The 17,113-nt window shown below is 45.5% G+C and overlaps 1 protein-coding gene and 1 pseudogene across 8 annotated transcripts in view; one reads left to right on the top strand and one right to left on the bottom strand.

The window, feature by feature from the left end:
- Window positions 1-17,113, top strand: part of Kif9 (kinesin family member 9) — an 82,151-nt gene that overhangs the window by 63,283 nt on the left and 1,755 nt on the right. For 7 of the 8 annotated variants that reach the window (XM_045136383.1, XM_045136389.1, XM_045136387.1 and 4 more), the window contains 7 exons: window positions 691-746; window positions 1,345-1,435; window positions 4,624-4,757; window positions 10,261-10,455; window positions 11,516-11,730; window positions 16,409-16,585; window positions 16,963-17,078. In XM_045136383.1, coding sequence (XP_044992318.1) covers window positions 691-746; window positions 1,345-1,435; window positions 4,624-4,757; window positions 10,261-10,455; window positions 11,516-11,730; window positions 16,409-16,585; window positions 16,963-17,078 — 984 coding nt within the window. The remainder of the gene's footprint in view (window positions 1-690; window positions 747-1,344; window positions 1,436-4,623; window positions 4,758-10,260; window positions 10,456-11,515; window positions 11,731-16,408; window positions 16,586-16,962; window positions 17,079-17,113) is intronic. The other variant, XM_045136384.1, reaches the window with a different exon arrangement.
- On the bottom strand, window positions 5,532-6,296 carry LOC105944279 (annotated as a pseudogene).

Genomic DNA, 17,113 nt, shown 5'->3' with positions numbered 1-17,113 from the left:
GCACTAGCATGAGCCCTGGAGCCAGGCTGCTCTGATGAAGTCCCAGCTTTCTCCTGGCTGAGTGACCCTAGGCAAAATGTTTAAAAACATATTTAAAAGAAAAATAAGTAAGCATGCCTTTAATCCCAGCACTCGAGAGGCAGAGGTAGGACGATCGCTGTGAGTTCGAGGCCACCCTGAGACTACATAGTGAATTCCAGGCCAACCTGGGCCAAAGTGAGACCCTACCTTGAAAAACCAAAATAAATAAATAAATAAATAAATAAATAATAACAATAATAATAATGTAAGCCAGGAGTGGTGGTGCACATCTTTAATCCCAGCACTAAGGAGGTATGAGGGAATTATCACCAGTTTGAGGCCAGCCTGAGAATAAACTCCAGGTTACCCTGGGCTTGAGCTAGACCCTACCTCAAAAAACAAAAGTAGTTTTATAGCCTAGCAAATACTCAGTTGTTGTTTGTAAGACCTTACCTCAGGGAAAAAGCAAACAAACAAATAAACAAACAAATGTTTTTCTGATCTGGAAAGTACTATTAACACTTTGCCAAAAGGCTTCTTGCAGATATCCCATTGTTAGGATGGGTGATCTAGTCAGCCAAGGGGTCCTGATTTCTCTGCCAACATAGACACAGTGCCTGTTCCCTTGGTGTCCACTACCTAAACTCTGCTTGCCTCTCTTCCTCCCAGATAATCAACCTTAGACAGATTCAAGAGGTGTTCAACCAGTTCCGAGTGGTTCTGAGGTAAGAGGACCCTCTCCCCCACCCTGTCTTCACTCTACTTCAGGCTGCCGTTTTCAAGTCTCATGGCCTGAGCACTTCCCTTCTCTGTGTCATGTCAGGAGCCAGATCTGTTTAGAATACACCCAGGTCCCCTATGGAGATTTACAGAGTTCATGGATAGGAAGTCTGTGGAGCACCAGCTGTGAAAGTGCCCAGAGCAAAGCATCATGAATCTTCCGTGCCCCCTTTCTCAAGAGGCATACAGGCTTATATGGGTACAGATCTACCCATTACTTGAAAAGCTCATGATACCAGGTAGTATCTGCCTGGTCTACACTCCTGATTCCAAGGGGACTGTTAGAACAGAACCTAGGTGGCAATATGTTCACTCAGGCAGGCTAATAGGCCGTATTGTCATCTAGGATCAGATGCACCTAATATGTAAAGTTTAGGAGCTGGACCATGAATCTGGACATTGTGGAGGGGGATAGACTTCTGTCTGCTGTGTGGCTCCATCACCAGGATCTTATTCAGATGGCTTCTAATCGTAGGACTTGGTTCTTGCCCACTGTGTTGTGCTCAGCATGGTACAAAGTACTCTGTCACTCTTTCTCCCAAGCCAACAGGAGCAGGAAGTGGAGGTTGCCTTGCGCAGGAAGTACACTCTCATAGACAAAAATGATCTTGCAGCCATTTCTGCTATTCAGAAGGTAAGCACAATAGGCTCTTGCTAGCAGTGCTCATGCATCCTTGGTCAGCCCTCTGCAGAAAAAGAAATATAGCAGGGCATGCTGGCACACACCGTTCATCCCAGCACTCGGGAGGCAGAGGTAGGAGGATTGCCATGAGTTCGAGGCCACCCTGAGACTCCAGTGTTCCAGGTCAGCCTGGGATAGAGTGAGACCCTACCTCGAAAAACCAAAAAAAGAAAGAAAGAAAGAAAAGAAATTAACATGCATTAAACTAGAGCTAGGATAAGATTGCCACAGGTCAGGGTAATGCCAAAATGAGGACAGGGTTCTTGTATGAATAAACCACTTTAATTTTTTTTTACTATTTCTTTCAAATATTTTGTTTGAGAGAGAGTTAGAGAGACAGAGGGAGAGAGAATGGGTGTGCCAAGCATCTAGGCACTGCCAATGAACTTCAGACACATTTACCACCTTGTGCATTTGGCTTTACTTGGGTACTGGGGAATCGAACCTGAATCCTTTGGCTTTGCTGACAAGCACATTAACAGCTAAGCCATCTCTCCAGCCTTATTATTTATTTTTATTGTTCTTGTTTTTCGAGGTAGTGTCCCACATTAGCCTAAGCTGATCTGAAATTCACTATGTAGTTTTCTGGTGCCCTTGAACTCACAGTGATCCTCCTTTCTCTGCCTCCCGAGTGCTGGGATTGAATCAGGGTATTAGAAGTTCAGGAATAGGGTCCTTGAACCCCAAACCCTTAGTTCATGTCTGCTTTTAACCAAAGAATTGGATAAAATAAGACTGAGAAGGATAGTTATTAAATTATTATATTTATTTAGGGAAATACAAAATCAAGAGAAGGAAAAAATATATATATATATCCACATAGTCTGAGAGCCCATATGGTGGGTCTGGAAGAAAAGTTAAAAGAAAGGGAAGAAAGAAAAGAAAGTACAGAGCTGGAGAGATGGCTCAGTGGTTATGGCGTTTGCCTGCAAAGCCAAAGGACCCAGGTTCAATTCCCCGAGACCCAAATAAACCAGATGCACAAGATGGTGCATGTGCCTTGAGTTCCTTTGCAGTGGCTGGATGCCCTGGTGCACCCATTCTCTTCTTCACTCTGCCTCTTTTTCTCTCTCTCTCAAATAAGTAAATAAAAATAAAATACAGCCAGGTGTGGTGGCACACGCCTTTAATCCCAGAGTTCGAGGCCACCCTGAGACTCTATAGTGAATTCCAGGTCAGCCTGAGCTAGAGTGAGACCCTACCTCGAAAAACCAAAATAAATGAACAAACAAATAAAATATATTTTTAAAAAGAAAGTACAAAGAGTTCCTGTCATGTAGAGAGCAAGAGGGGGTAGAGAGCCCACGTGGGAGTAAGGGGGCTGGGTCTCTCCTTGTCAGCTGGGCTGAGATGAGGGAAGCTTACTAGAACCTCAAAGTTCAGGAGCCAGCCAAGACAGCTTCCCTCCCCTGGTGAATATATCTATACCTTATGGTGGTGGGGGGCTTATCTGCTGGCTCAGGTGAGGCAGAGAGGCAGCCAATTGATCTGGGCTAGAGGCTAGCTCAAGACAAGGCTAGCCATGATGCCAAGCCATGATGGAGATTGAATTTGACCAACCACAATGTCTAGATTAGATTTAAATTCCTGGTAAGGAAACCTGTGTCCAAGGGAGGGACTCAGCTATAAAAAACAAAACAAACAAACAAAAACAGATTTAGAGAACTCCTTTAGGTGATAGATAAGAAGTAGTCAGATCTCTTTTTTTCTTTAGTTTTTTGAGGTAGGGTCTCACTCTAGCTCAGGCTGACCTGGAATTCACAGTGTAGTCTCAGGGTGGCTTCGAACTTACAGCGAACCTCCTACCTCTGCCTCTTGCGTGCTGGGATTAAAGGCGTGCGCCCCCATACCTAGCCATAGTGATCATTTAACAAAATATTTTATTTTTATTTATCTATTTGATAGAGAAAGAGAGAGAGTGAGACAGTGGGCATGCCAGGGCCTCCAGCCACTGCAAACAAACTCCAGATGTGTGTGCCCCCTTGCGCAGCTGGCTAACGTGGGTCCTAGGGAATTGAACCTGGGTCCTTTGGCTTTGCAGGAAAGCACCTTAACCACTAAGCCATTCCTCTAGCCCATAGTGATCTTTTGTTTGTTTGTTTGTTGATTATTTATTTATTTATTTATTGATCTCTGGCAAGTGAAGGTTGTGAGGGCAGCCATTCCTACCTTTACTTTCAGAGGCTAGGGTCTCACTCTAGCCCAGGCTGACCTGGAATTCACTACGTAGTCTCAGGGTGGCCTTGAATTCATGGCGATCCTCCTACCTTTGCCTCCTGAGTACTTGGGATTAAAGGCATGCACCACCATGCCTGGCTTAAAATATCTTTAGGAGAGAGTGAGTATGGATGCTATAGGACCTCTTGCCACTGCAAATATATTCCAAACACATAGGTCATTTTGTGCATCTGGCTTTACATGAGTATAAGGGGATCAAACCTGGCTGTTAATCTTTGCCAGCAAGGGCCTTTAAGCACTAAGTCAACTCTAGTATGAGTAAAACACTTCTTTTTTTTTTTTTGGTTTTTCGAGGTAGGGTCTCACTTTAGCCCAGGCTGACCTGGAATTCACTATGGAGTCTCAGGGTGGCCTTGAACTCACATTGATCCTCCTACCTCTGCCTCTTGGGATTAAAGGCATGTGCCGCCACGCCCAGCGAGTAAAACACTTTTGAGCTGAAAATGAATGATATCCATAAATTGAAAATATGGCTAATAATGAACAAGACTGATTCTTAGAACTAGAATGGAAATAGGTCTACATATTTCCAGTATCAGGAGCAGGCTGGCATGGTGGCTCATGCCTGTAATCTCAGCACTTGGATGACTGAGGCAGGAGGATTACCATGAATTCAAGGCCAGCATGGACTACATAGTGACTTCTAGCTAGGGCTACAGAAAGAGGAAAGAAATTCTCACGGAAAGGTGAGTAGGGGGTTGATGTGGAAAATAGATGTTAATTTGCTAGGGTGTCAGGGAGAGCTCTACTGAGGCTAGTCTGAAGCTCACAGCATCACAGCCCAACCTTGGTGTCAGGAGTGAGCATGCACACCTCAAGCCTTGGGATATTTGCCCTTGCACCCCTGAGGTGTCCAAACCTTTGACGTAACCCATGACCTCTGACCCAGCCTCTCCCTTTAGGCCGGGCTCATAGATGCTGAAAGCCACATGGTGGGTGAGCCTGATGGACAAAGCTTTGGACTCGGGGTTGTGCCCTTTTCTACTAAACCTGGGAAGAAATCCAGGTCCAAGAAGACATTGAAAGACCAGGTCAGGTGAGATATCTCTGCTTTGCCGGCTCAGTTCCCGGCCTCCTTGGCGAATAAGAGGACGGAATGCTGTGTCCCTGTCTCCCCCGGTGTCTCAGCCACTATCTGCTCACAATGGACGTCACTGCTTCCAGTGCAGACCAGGGCCATACCCCAAAAGTCACCCCTCATGCATGATGTGGCGTTAAGGTCTCCATTTTACTGAATTATTCCGCAAAGTTACACCACTGCCGAATAGTAGGTCTGTAAGGAAGAGCTGGGCCAGCGTTGCAGAGCCCATGTCCTTTGTTACTTCTTGTGCCCCTGACTTTCACTGATGACTGACACTCAAGTCACCCTAGTACCCAGCTCAGTTTTCAGGTAAGACTCAGTGTTTCTCCCTCTCTTTGTCTCTCTCTCTCTCTCTCTCTCTCTCTTTTATTTATTATTTTGTTTTGTTTTGTTTTTGAGGTAGGGTCTCACTGTAGCCCAGGCTGACCTGGAAATCACTCTGTAGTCTCAGGCTGGCATCAAACTCAAGTCAGTCCTCCTATCTCTGCCTCCCAATTGCTGGGATTAAAGGCGTGTGCCACATGCCCGGCTTCCCTTTCTTTTTTATGAAGGGAGTGGGTGCAGGAGACAAATGAAATACTAGAATGAAAATGGAAGCCACCAGTCCCCATCTGTAGCTACAACTTAAGATCCTAAAGATATAGTCAGCATGGCGGGTGCCAGGGAGAGGGGCACAGGGCATGAGGACAGGGCAGGTATTCCTTGGGGTAGTGGTCAGCCAGCTGGCCTTCACTTCTTGGCCTTGCCCTGGGCAGCCACAGATTCCATGGCTTTACACACCGTCTCTTCATCCACCAGGAATTGTATGGGCTTGATGGGCTTCAAGTTCTTGTCCAGTTCATAGACAATGGGAATCCCAGCTGGAAGGTTCAGCCCCATGATGGCCTCTTGAGAGAGACCCTCCAGATGCTTGACAGTGCCCCAAAGCCTATTGCAGTGGGCTGTGATCAGGACTCTTTTCCCTTCTTTGATCTGGGGACAATTTCTTCATTCCAGAAAGGCAGTGCTCTGGCAATCGTGTCCTTCAGACTCTCACAGGAGGGTAGCTGGTCCTCAGTGAGGCCTGCATACCTGCGATCCTTACTGATACTGCCATAGAAGGGATGGTCAGGCCCCATAGGTGGTGGAACATCACAGGAGCGCCTCCAGATCTTTACCTGGGCCTCACCATGCTTGGCAGCAGTTTCTGCTTTATTGAGACCAGTCAGACACCCATAATGCCGCTCATCGAGGCACCAAGTCCTCACTTCTGGTAGCCACGTGTGGTTAATGGCATCCAGCACTGTCCAAAGAGTTCGGATTGCTTTTTTCTGCTCTGAGGTAAAGCAGATGTCAAATTCATAGCCAGCATCTCGCAGCGCCTGCCCGCCGCACTTTGCCTCCTTGTAGCCCGCAGGGCTCAGGCCTCAGGTTGGCATCGTACCATCCGCTGAAGTGGTTCTCCAGGTTCCAGGCGCTCTCACTGAGCTGGATCAGCCGCTTGTAGGTGGCCATGGTGGCGGAAGGCTAAGGATGCAGCAGCGACCTTTACTTCTATTTATTTATTTGAGACACAGAGAGAAAGACGCACAGAGGAGAGAAGAGAGAGAATGGGTACACCAGGGCCTCCAGCCACTACTAACAAACTCCAGAGTTTGCACCACCTTGCGCACCTGGCTTACGTGGGTCCTAGAGAATTGAACATGGGTCCTTTGGGTTTGCAGCATGCCCCTTAACCGCTAATCCATCTCTCCAGCCCCCTTTCTTCCTGTGTAGTGTGTGTGGTGTGGTAGAGGTGGTGTGAGTATCATATATGCAAGGTGTGCAGATATGCTCATTCCATGCCACATGCAGAGGACAGAGGAGACTATCATGGATTCTCTTTTAGCTCATCCACATTTTCCTTTTTAAAAAAACATTTTTTTTTTTTTTTTGGTTTTTTTCGAGGTAAGGACTTACTCTGGTCCAGGCTGACCTGGAATTAACTCTGTCATCTCAGGGTGGCCTTGGACTCATGGCAATCCTCCTACCTCTGCCTCCCGAGTGCTGGGATTAAAGGCGTGTGCCACCACGCCCGGCTTAAAAATTTTTTTTTAAAAATATTTATTTATTTACTTATTTATTTGAGAGAGAGAGAATAGACACACCAGGGTCTCCAGCTGCTGCAAACAAACTACAGATGCATGTGCCACCTTGTGCATCTGGCATAAGTGAGTACTTTGGCTTTGCAGGGCAGCGCCTTAACTGCTAAGCCATCTCTCCAGCCCCCCACATGTTTTCTTGAGTCAGAGTTTCTTACTGAACCCAGAGCTGCTATTTTCTTTGGTTACACTGGCTGATTAGCAAGTCCCAGTTGATTCTTAGATGTCATGTGGCCATGCCCAGCTATCTATGGGGGTGCTCAGAGTTAATAGGTCCACTCAGATCCTCAGGCTTGCATACAAGTGCTTTTACACGCAGAACCATTGTCCCAGCTCCTTGTCTTTTTAAAAATTAATTAGTTACTTATTTATTTGTGTGTGTGTGTGTGTGTGTGTGTGTGTGTATGAGAGAGAGAGAAGGAGAAAGAGAGAATATAGGGTACTGGGGAATCGAACCTTAGCCTTTAGGCTTTGCAGGTAAGCGTCTTAAATGCTGAGGCATCTCTCCAGCACCCCCCGCCCCTTTTTGAGAAAAGGTCTCATACTGTAGCTCAGGTTGACCTCAGACTCACTATGATTCTGCCTATCTCCCAAGTGCTAGGTGTGAGCCACCAGCCCCAACTAAGACTAGTTTCTATGTGCAAGGTGGAAAAAACACATTAGAGCTACTTACTGGTTGCATAGGTGACCCAGACAATGCTGGGTAACAGCAGACAGGTTTCTAAGTTAAGAGCTGGGCTTATCTCCCTTTTCTATATTTCTTACACCTAGGAGATCACCTTTAAAAAATATTTACTTTTTTTCTTTTTCTTTTTCTTTTTTTTTTTTTTTAATTTTTCAAGGTAGGGTCTCACTCTGATCCAGGCTGACCTGGAATTCACTATGGAGTCTCAGGGTGGCTTCGAACTCTCGGCGATCCTCCTACCTCTGCCTCCCGAGTGCTGGGATTAAAGGCGCGCACTACCATGCCCAGCTTATTTATTTATTTTCAAGCAGAGAGAGAGAGAGAGGGAGAGAGAGAAGAGAGAGAAAGAGGAAGAAGTGAAGCAAAGGGAAGAGACAGATTGGGTACACCAGAGCCTCCAGCCACTGCAAATGAACTCCAGATGCATGCACCACTTTGTGCATCTGGCTTTATGCTGGTCCTATGGAATTGAACCTGGACCCCTAAGCTTTGCAGGCAAGTGTCTTAACCACTGAGCCATCTCTCAAGCTCAGGTCACCTTTTTTGAAGTATGAGAACTGATTTGTGCTGGTTTCTGTATCACTAAAGTGGGAATAATAATTATAATAATAGTGATAATAATAAACAGCATCAGAGTCATTGAGGTTGTTGATAGCATAAGTGAAGAAATACAGTTTTTGTACATGCATCAGTTATATTATAGGAATGTGTCACATTCAGGATAGGAGTCATGTAACAAAGGATGGTCTGATCCTGGTCACCTCCTTCCTGTCACATCTCAGCATTTCCAGTTCTGAAATGGGGAAATCAGTGTAATAACTTTCATGGAGACTGGTCCGCTTGGCTATACTTGTAAGAAGAAAAGAGAGCTGGACATGGTGATGCATGCCTTTGATCCCAGCACTTGGGAGGCAGAGGTAGGAGGATCGCCGTGAGTTCGAGGCCACCCTGAGACTACATAGTGAATTCCAGGTCAGCCTGAGCTAGAGTGAGACCCTACCTCAAAAACCAACAAAAAAAGAAGAGGCTTGATGTGGTGGTGCTGGCATAATGTCAGTGACCATGAGGTTAAAGCGATTAAGTGTTAGAAGTCAGTTTTAGCTACACAGTGGGTTCCTGTCTGAAAAAAAAAAAAGGGAGGGCTGGAAAGACAGCTCTGTGGTTAAGACACTAACTAGCCTGCAAAGCCTAAGGACCTAGGTTCGATTCTCCAGGTCCCACATAAGCTAGATCTATCTGGAGTTCATTTGCAGTGGCTAGAGGCCCTGGTGTGCCCAGTCTCTCTCTCAATCTCTCTCTCTCTTTTCTTCCTTCCTTTCTCTGTCTCTAATAAATAAATACAAATTAAAAAAAGAGAGAGAGAAGAGGAGGGCTGGAGAGATGGCTTAGAGGTTAAGGTGCTTTCTAGCAAAGCCAAAAAGACCCAGGTTTGATTCCCCAGCATCCAGGTAAGAAGCAAGATACACAAGTGACACATGTGTCTGGAGCTCATTTGCAGTGGCCGGAGTCCCTGGGAAACCATTCATCTGTATATATGTATGTATGTATGTATGTATGTATGTATGTATGTATATATATGTGTACATATATATGTATGTATGTATGTATGTATGTATATATATATATACATACATACATATTGTTGTTATTGTTTTTTCAAGGCAGGGTCCCACCTCTAGCCCAGGTTGGCCTGGAATTCACTACACAGTCTCAGGGTAGCCTTGAACTGATGGCAGTCCTCCTACCTCTGCCTCCCTTGTGCTGGGATTAAAGGAGTGCTCCACCATGCCCAGCTAAAATATATTTTAAAAAAGAAAGAGGTGAGAAAGAGGGAAGGGGGAAGAAGGGAGAGAAGAAGGAAGAGGAGGAGGGAAAGCAAGGGAGGGAGAGAACAAGTGTGCTGGGGATGTGGCTGTTAGTAGAGGGCTTCCTAGGTACTAGGTACCCTTTCTTTGGATTGCCAAGGGATCCTTGTTCTAATAAAGGGAGAAAAATACATACTTGGTGTATGGAACACAGGATCAAATTCTTTGCTCTGGGATATGATCAAGATAGGATCCGGCAGAGCTGAAGCACTAGCCTTGCACTTATAGGATTATCCAAGCACCAAAACAAACCAACAGGGGCTGCAAAGCCTGAGGACCCATGTTCGATTCTCCAGATCCTACATAAGACAGATGCACTAGGTGTCTCAAGCACAGAAGGTGGCACAAGGTGTTTGGAATTCGATTATAGTGGCTGGAGGCCTTGGCTCACCAATCCTCTCTTCTATCCCTCTGTGTCTCTCTCTCCCTCTCCTAAAAAAAAGGGGAAACAGTCTGTAGGTCTTGCCTCAAAAAACAAGCAAACAAACAAAAGGTAGAGCCAGTGAAAACAAAACAAAACAAACAAAAGGGCCTGGCATGCTGTCACATGCCTTTAATCTTAGCACTGGGAGGCAAAGAGTTTCAAGGCTACCCTAAGACTTCATAGTGATTTCCTGGTCAGCCTGGGCTAGAGCAAGACTCTTCCTGGGGGGGGCGGGGAATAGGAGTTGAGCTGGATGGGGTTAGGTGGGTTGCTGGTGTAGGGCTGAGAAGGGTCACTCATCTTAGGATCTGTGTTACCTCTCTGTCTGTGATTGGCCCTAAGGCAAGGCTTCCCTGCTTTCTAGCTCCTCAGCAAGAAAGGAAGGTGTCAGTAGCCCTGTGAGTGGCAAGGAACTTGATGCAGCTTCTGTGTCTAAGACGCAGCTGGTCCCATCCTCCAAAGATGGAGAAGCCAAAGACGTGCTTTCACGAGACCGGGAAACTTCCAGCATTGAGCCCTTTTCCTCAGACTCCCCAAAGGAAGAAGCAAGGTCAGCCAGGTAACTATCTAAAACTAAGTCTTATACTAGAGTGACTTAAACCCTGGAGGGTGTGATCCTTACAAGATTGATTGGAATGAACAAAACATGAGGTGCACACCTTTAATCCCAGCTTTGGAGGCAGCAGTAGGAGGATCACTGTGAGGCCAGCCTGGGACTACAGAGTGAATTCCAGGTCAGCCTGGGCCAGAGTGAGACCCTACCTCGAAAAACCAAAACAAGCAAACAAACAAAATAATCCCACCATAAATAAATAAATAAATAAGGGTTGGAGAGATAGCTCAGCAGTTTTTGATTCCCCAGTACCTACATAAAGCCAGATGCACAAAGTACTGCATACATCTGGAATCCATTTGCAGTGGCTGGAGGCACTAGCATGTCTGTTCTGCTTGTCTCTATTCTATTTCTCTCTGTTTTCAAGTAAATAAATAAACAAACAAGATAAATAACCACACAAGGAGCAATTTACCTAACCTCAAAAGTCATCCAAAATACACAATTAAATAAGAATAATTTTAGACCCTTCACATAGCATTTATTATTTATTTTTTTTTATTTTTGAGGTAAGGTCTCATTGTAGGCCAGGCTGACCTGGAATTCACTATGTAGTCTCAGGGTGGCCTCAAACTCAGTGTGATCATCCCACCTCTGCCTCCTGTGCTGGAATTAAAGGTGTGCACCACTATGCCTGGCTCCATAGCAATTATTTTTTAAATGTATTTGTCTTTTGCATAAATAAGGTATTCAAGAAGTTGGGCAGGGTGACACACTAGTAATCCTAGAACTAGGGAGGCAGAGGTAATAGTATCTCTGTGAGTTTGATGCCAGTCTGGGTTTATAGAGTGAGTCAGCCTGGGCTATCACTCTAGCTCAGACTGATCTGGAACTCATTCTGTAGCCCCAGGCTGGCCTTTGAACTCACAGTGAGCCTCAGCTTCCTAAGAGGTGAGGATAAAGAAGTAGACCACCATGCCCAACAACAAAAAAAAATAAGTGTATTGTGTCCACAAGGCAGTCACCCCATTTCTTTCTCCTGTTTGATTTCCCCTTCTGTCCCCAGGCCCAGCACTCCACCTCCCAAGCCCTTGGCCTTTGAGGAGTTTAAGAATGAGAGAGGTAGTGAGATCAACCGCATCTTCAAAGAAAACAAATCCATCTTGAATGAACGGAGGAAAAAGGCTAGTGAGATCACACAGCGCATCAATTCCATCAAGCAGGAGATTGACGTGACTAAGGAGGCACTAAATTTCCAGAAGTCACTACGGGAGAAGCAAGGTAAATATGAAAGTAAGATGGCCAAGGGACTCTGGAAATTCAGTCATCCTGCTCCAAGTAGGGCAGCTTTGGGTACTAGAGGACCAAGACAAGAGGAAGTCAGCAGAGGGATCTAGGATGTGGCCTTCACACCTACCTTCCCTCTAGCCAGTCCCTCCTTATCAGTCAGCCTCTGCCTGTAGACCCGCTTACTGCAATATAGGAGAGTTAGCTGCAGTCTTATCCCTGATGTTTCGTTGTCCATGGAAAAACTGCCCTTGGTTTTGCAGAAGTATACCCAGGAAGCTGGGCGTGGTGACACAAGCCTTTAATCCCAGCACTTGGGAGGCAGAAGTAGGAGGATTGCCTATGAGTTTGAGGCCACCCTGAGACTACATAGTGAATTCCAGGTTATCGTGGGCTAGAGCGAGACCCAACCTGGAAAAACAAAACAAAATAAAGCAAAAAAAAAAAAAAAAAAAAAAAGAATGTGTATGCCAGAGAGCTAAGGAACCCAACGTCAGTAAGACCATTCCCTATGCCAACCCCGCCGAAACCTGTGCTAGCCTGGCAGTCTTATCTCCAAGGGCAGGTGACATGGTTGTCCCAGGCTGAAAGAGTATGAATCCTGCACGAGGACAGTGCTTACCTGGTTGCCTTGACTGTGCCCTTATCCCATTGTTACGTACAGCATATAACTACACTGTGGGCCAGGGACAGCCATGCTTGAGTGTGTAGAAAATCACTTCAGAGTGCTAGTCAAGTGCAGAGTCCAGTGGTTCTGCCCAGGAGATAGAACATGTCCCAGGCCTGAATTTCAGTGTGTGACGACTCAGACTCTGAGAAGGGAGTTCAGTTGTGAGGGCACATATCTGCAATCCTATTACATTGGAATCAGAGGTAGGAGGACTGGCATAAGTTCAAGGCCAACCTGGTCTATATTGCAAGATCTAGGCCAGGCAGGCATAGGGAGATCCTTTCTCAAAAAAAGCAAACAAAGCTGGGCATTGTGGCACATGCCTTTAATTCTAACACTTGGGAGGCAGAGGTAGGAGGATCACCATGAGTTTAAGGCCATCCTGAGACTACATAGTGAATTCCAGGTCAGCCTGGGTTAGAGTGAGACCATGCCTTGAAAAAAAAAAAAAAAACAAACAAAAAAGAAGGGCTAGAAAGATCTTATTGGTTAAAGGTGCTTGCTTGCAAAGCCTGATGACTCAGGTTCAATTCCAGTACCCATGTAAAGCCAGATGCACAAAGTGGTGCATGCAACTGAAGTTTATAGTGGCAGGAAGCCCTGACATGCCCATATTCTACCCCCTACTACATGCAAATAAATAAGTAAAAATATTTTAAAAGGGCTGGAGAGATGGCTTAGCAGTTAAGGTGTTTGCTTGTGACGGTTAAGGACCTAGTTTCTATTCTTCAGTACCTATATAAGCCAGATGCACGGGGTCGCACTTGCATCTGAAATTTGTTTGCAATGGCTGGAGGACCTGGTGTACCCTTTTTCTCTTTTTCTCTATTTGCCTCTCTCTCTGTCAAACAAGTAAATAAATAATTTTTTGTTTGTTTTTTTGTTTGTTTTTGAGGTAGGGTCTCACTCTAGCCCAGGTTGACCTGGAATTCACTATGTATTCTCAAGGCTAGCCTCAAACTCATGGCGATCCTCCTGCCTCTGCCTCCTTAATGCTAGGATTAAAGACGTGCGTCACCATGACCAACTGTCTCCAAATCCTTAGAACTATTCTACTCATCCCTACAGCCCTCCAGGGACTGGAAAATTTAGAGAATGCCAGAGGAGGTTGCTCTAGATATGCCATTACCCAGAATCTATAGGGAGGGACAAGGAAGGTGAATGTACTTTTTTTTGGGGGGAGGGGGTTTGAGGTAGGGTCTCACTCCAGCCCAGGCTGACCTGGAATTCACTATGTAGTCTCAGGGTGGCCTTGAACTCACGATGATCCTCCTACCTCTGCCTCCAGAGTGCTGGAATTAAAGGCATGCAACACCACGCCCAGCGTGAACGTACTTCTCTAGGCCCTTCTGTAAACATGTTCTCTGAAAATATAACTTCCATGGGGCTGGAGTGATGGCTCAGCAGTTAAGGTACTTGCCTGCAAAACCTAACAACCCAAGTTTGATTCTGCAGTACCCAAGTAAAGCCAGATGTACAAAGTGTTACATGCATCAGGAGTTCAATTGCAGTGGCTAGAGGCCCTGGTGCATCCATTCCCCTCCTTTCTTTCTGCTTGCAAGTAAATAAATAAAACTATTTTAAAAAGAAAATATAGCCTCTTGTCAGACAAGGTGGCACATGCCATTATTCCCAGCACTTGGGAGGCAGAGGTAGAACAAGCATCATGAGTTCTAGGCCACCCTGAAACTACAAGTGAATTCCAGGTCAGCCTGGGATAGAGTGAGATGATACCTCAAAAAACCAAAAAATAAAAATTAGAGGTTGAAGATGGCTTAGTGGTTAAGGCTCTTGCCTGCAAAACCTAACAACCTGAGTTTGATTCCTCAGTACCCACATAAAGCCAAATACACAAAGTGGTACATGCATCTGGACTTTGTTTGCAGCAGCTGTAGGCCCTGGTGCATATATTCTTTCTGTCTGTCTTTCTTCTCTCTCTCCCTGATTGCAAATAAATAAAAAAAATTTTTTTTAAAATAGGAGCTAGATGGCTCACTGGTTAAGGTGTTTTCCTGCAAAGCCTAAAACCTGAGTTCTTTTCCCCAGGACCCACACAAAGCCATCTGCACAAGGTGACGCATGTGTCTGGACTTTGCAGGGGATGGAGGCCCTGGCGTGCCCATTTTTCTCTACCAGGTGTAGTGATGCATGCCTTTAATCCCAGTGCTCAGGGGGCCTAGGTAGGAGGATTGCTGTGAGTTTGAGGACAGCCAGAAACTACACAGTGAATTTCAGGTCAGCCTGGGCTAGAGAGAGACCCTACCTTGAAAACCAAAGAATAAATAAAATAAAATATATGCATGCAATATACTGTATCATTTACTCCTAAACAAGTAAAATGGATTATTTTGGTGGCATTGGGAATTGAAGCCACAACTTTTGTGCTATATACATACATACATGTGTGTAAATAGTATATATGGATATATGTATTTTTTTGGAGTCAAGGTTCTCATTAAGTTGCCAATTAGGCCTTGAACTTGTTTGTGATATTTCTGCTTCAGTCTCATAAATAGCTGGGATTATAGGTCTTTACCTCTAGATCCAGTGAAAATGGAAATTTTCAAAAGACAGGATGAAGGAATAAGGATTGTGTTTGCTTTAATCTCAGCACTTGGGAGGCAGAGGTAGGAGGATTTCTGTGAGTTTGAGGCCACCCTGAGACTACATAGTGATTCCAGGTCAGCCTGGACTAGAGCGAAACCCTATCTTGAAATAAACAAACAAGCAAACAACAAAAAGGATTATGTTTGTGTATGTGTGAAAATGTTTATATGTGCATGTGGAGATCAGAGGACAACCTTTGGTGTCATTCCTCAGGTACCATCCATTTATCTTTTTGTTTTTGCTTTTTTCCTCCAAGGTAGGGTCTTACTGTAACCCAGGCTGACCTGGAATTCACTATGTAGTTTCAAGGTGGCCTTGAATTTATGGTGATCCTCCTACCTTTGCTTTGCCTTCTAAGTACTGGGATTAAATGCGTGCACTACCATACTTGGCTCAGATTTTTTTGCTTTTATTTACTTATTTGAAAGAAAGAGTGAGAGAGAGGCAGAGAGGGTGAGGGGAAAGAGAAAATGGGTGCGCCAGGGTCTTCAGCCTCTGCAAGTGAATTCCAGATGCATGCACCACCTTGTGCATCTGGCTTATGTGGGTACTGGGGAATTGAACCTGGGTCCTTTGGCTTACAGGCAAGTGCCTTAACCCCTAAGCCATCTATCCAACCCTACGTTTAGTTTTTTTGAGGTAGGGTCTTGCTCTAGCCCAGGATGACCGGGAATTCACTATATATTCTCAAACTGGCCTGGAACTCATGATGATCCTCCTACCTCTGCCTCCTGAGTGCTGAGATTAAAGATGTGAGCCACCACACTTGGTTTCTGGAGGGTTTTTTTTTTTTTTTCACCTGGAGGCCCTGGTGTGCCCATTATCTCTTGTCTGTCTCCTTTCTATCTCTCTGCTTGCAAATAAATAAATAAAAGTGTTTTTAAAAACAAGCAGGGCTGGAGAGATAGTTTAGCAGTTAAGGTATTCTCTAAGTTATCCCATTCTCTCTCACAACTTCTCCCTCTCTCAAATAAATAAATAAATAAATTTTTAAAAGAGCATAATGTTTCCTTAAAAAAATAAAATGGAGAACAATCAAGTCAATATCAGTTCTGGCCTTCATATGCACACACATGCATGTATACTTGCGCGCGCGCGCACACACACACACACACACATACACACACACACACGCAGACATACATTCACACATAGCATACATACATACAAATGCAAAAAATTATATAAATGATAACATGGTCCCACTGGTATAAGCAGCTTTTACCCATGGGTGTGCTGTGGTGGCCTGGCCTTCTTATGCCTGGCCCACTTCCTTGCCATCCCCAGCCCTGCCTCCAGTCCCCACCAGTTAGGATTTTATCAGCAATTCTTTCTTGAATGCCTTGCTCCTCACTCCAGCTGACCACCTGCTGACTCCCTAACCTCATCCTGCAGGGGAGTACGAGAACAAAGGGCTCATGATCATTGATGAGGAGGAATTTCTGATGATCCTGAAGCTCAAAGACCTCAAGAAGCAGTACCGCAGCGAGTACCAGGACCTGCGAGACCTCAGGGCTGAGATCCAGTACTGCCAGCGCCTGGTGGATCAGTGTCGTCACCGCCTGCTCATGGGTATGCCAGCTGGAAAGGTTGACAGGTCTCCTGAAGTGAAGACAGGTTTTCTCCCCCAAAATATATATATTGGCCGAGCGTGGTGGCATATACCTACCAAAACAAAAAAAAAAAAAAAAACAAGATAAATAAATAAAAACGATTCAGGGAAAGGCGGCAGCCTGAGTTCTGGAAGTGCCCTCAGTGCTGCCCACTGGTAGGAGTGGTAGGAGTGGTAGGGGCTTCAGATGTGTGGTTCCCAGGGCTCTGATGGCTGGAGCTAAGGACAGGGTGAGACAGGAGCAGGAAGTGAATCCAGACAGACAGGTGCACACGCTTTTACCTGCTTCCCTGGGACTCCCTCGCACCTCATGATGCTGTCTCGCTGCTTCTTGCAGAATTTGACATCTGGTACAATGAGTCCTTTATCATCCCTGAGGACATGCAGGCGGCACTGAAGCTGGGCAGCAGCATCCGGCCAGGCATGGTACCTGCCAACAGGGTTGTGTCTCTGGTGAGTAGCATAAGGGTAGAAGTGTGGGAACCGTT

Source organism: Jaculus jaculus, chromosome 17 (assembly GCF_020740685.1).
Source record: "Jaculus jaculus isolate mJacJac1 chromosome 17, mJacJac1.mat.Y.cur, whole genome shotgun sequence".
NCBI classification, from domain to species: domain Eukaryota; kingdom Metazoa; phylum Chordata; class Mammalia; order Rodentia; family Dipodidae; genus Jaculus; species Jaculus jaculus.
Note: the sequence above shows the minus strand (reverse complement) of the source record. Positions and strands in the feature narration are given on the sequence as shown.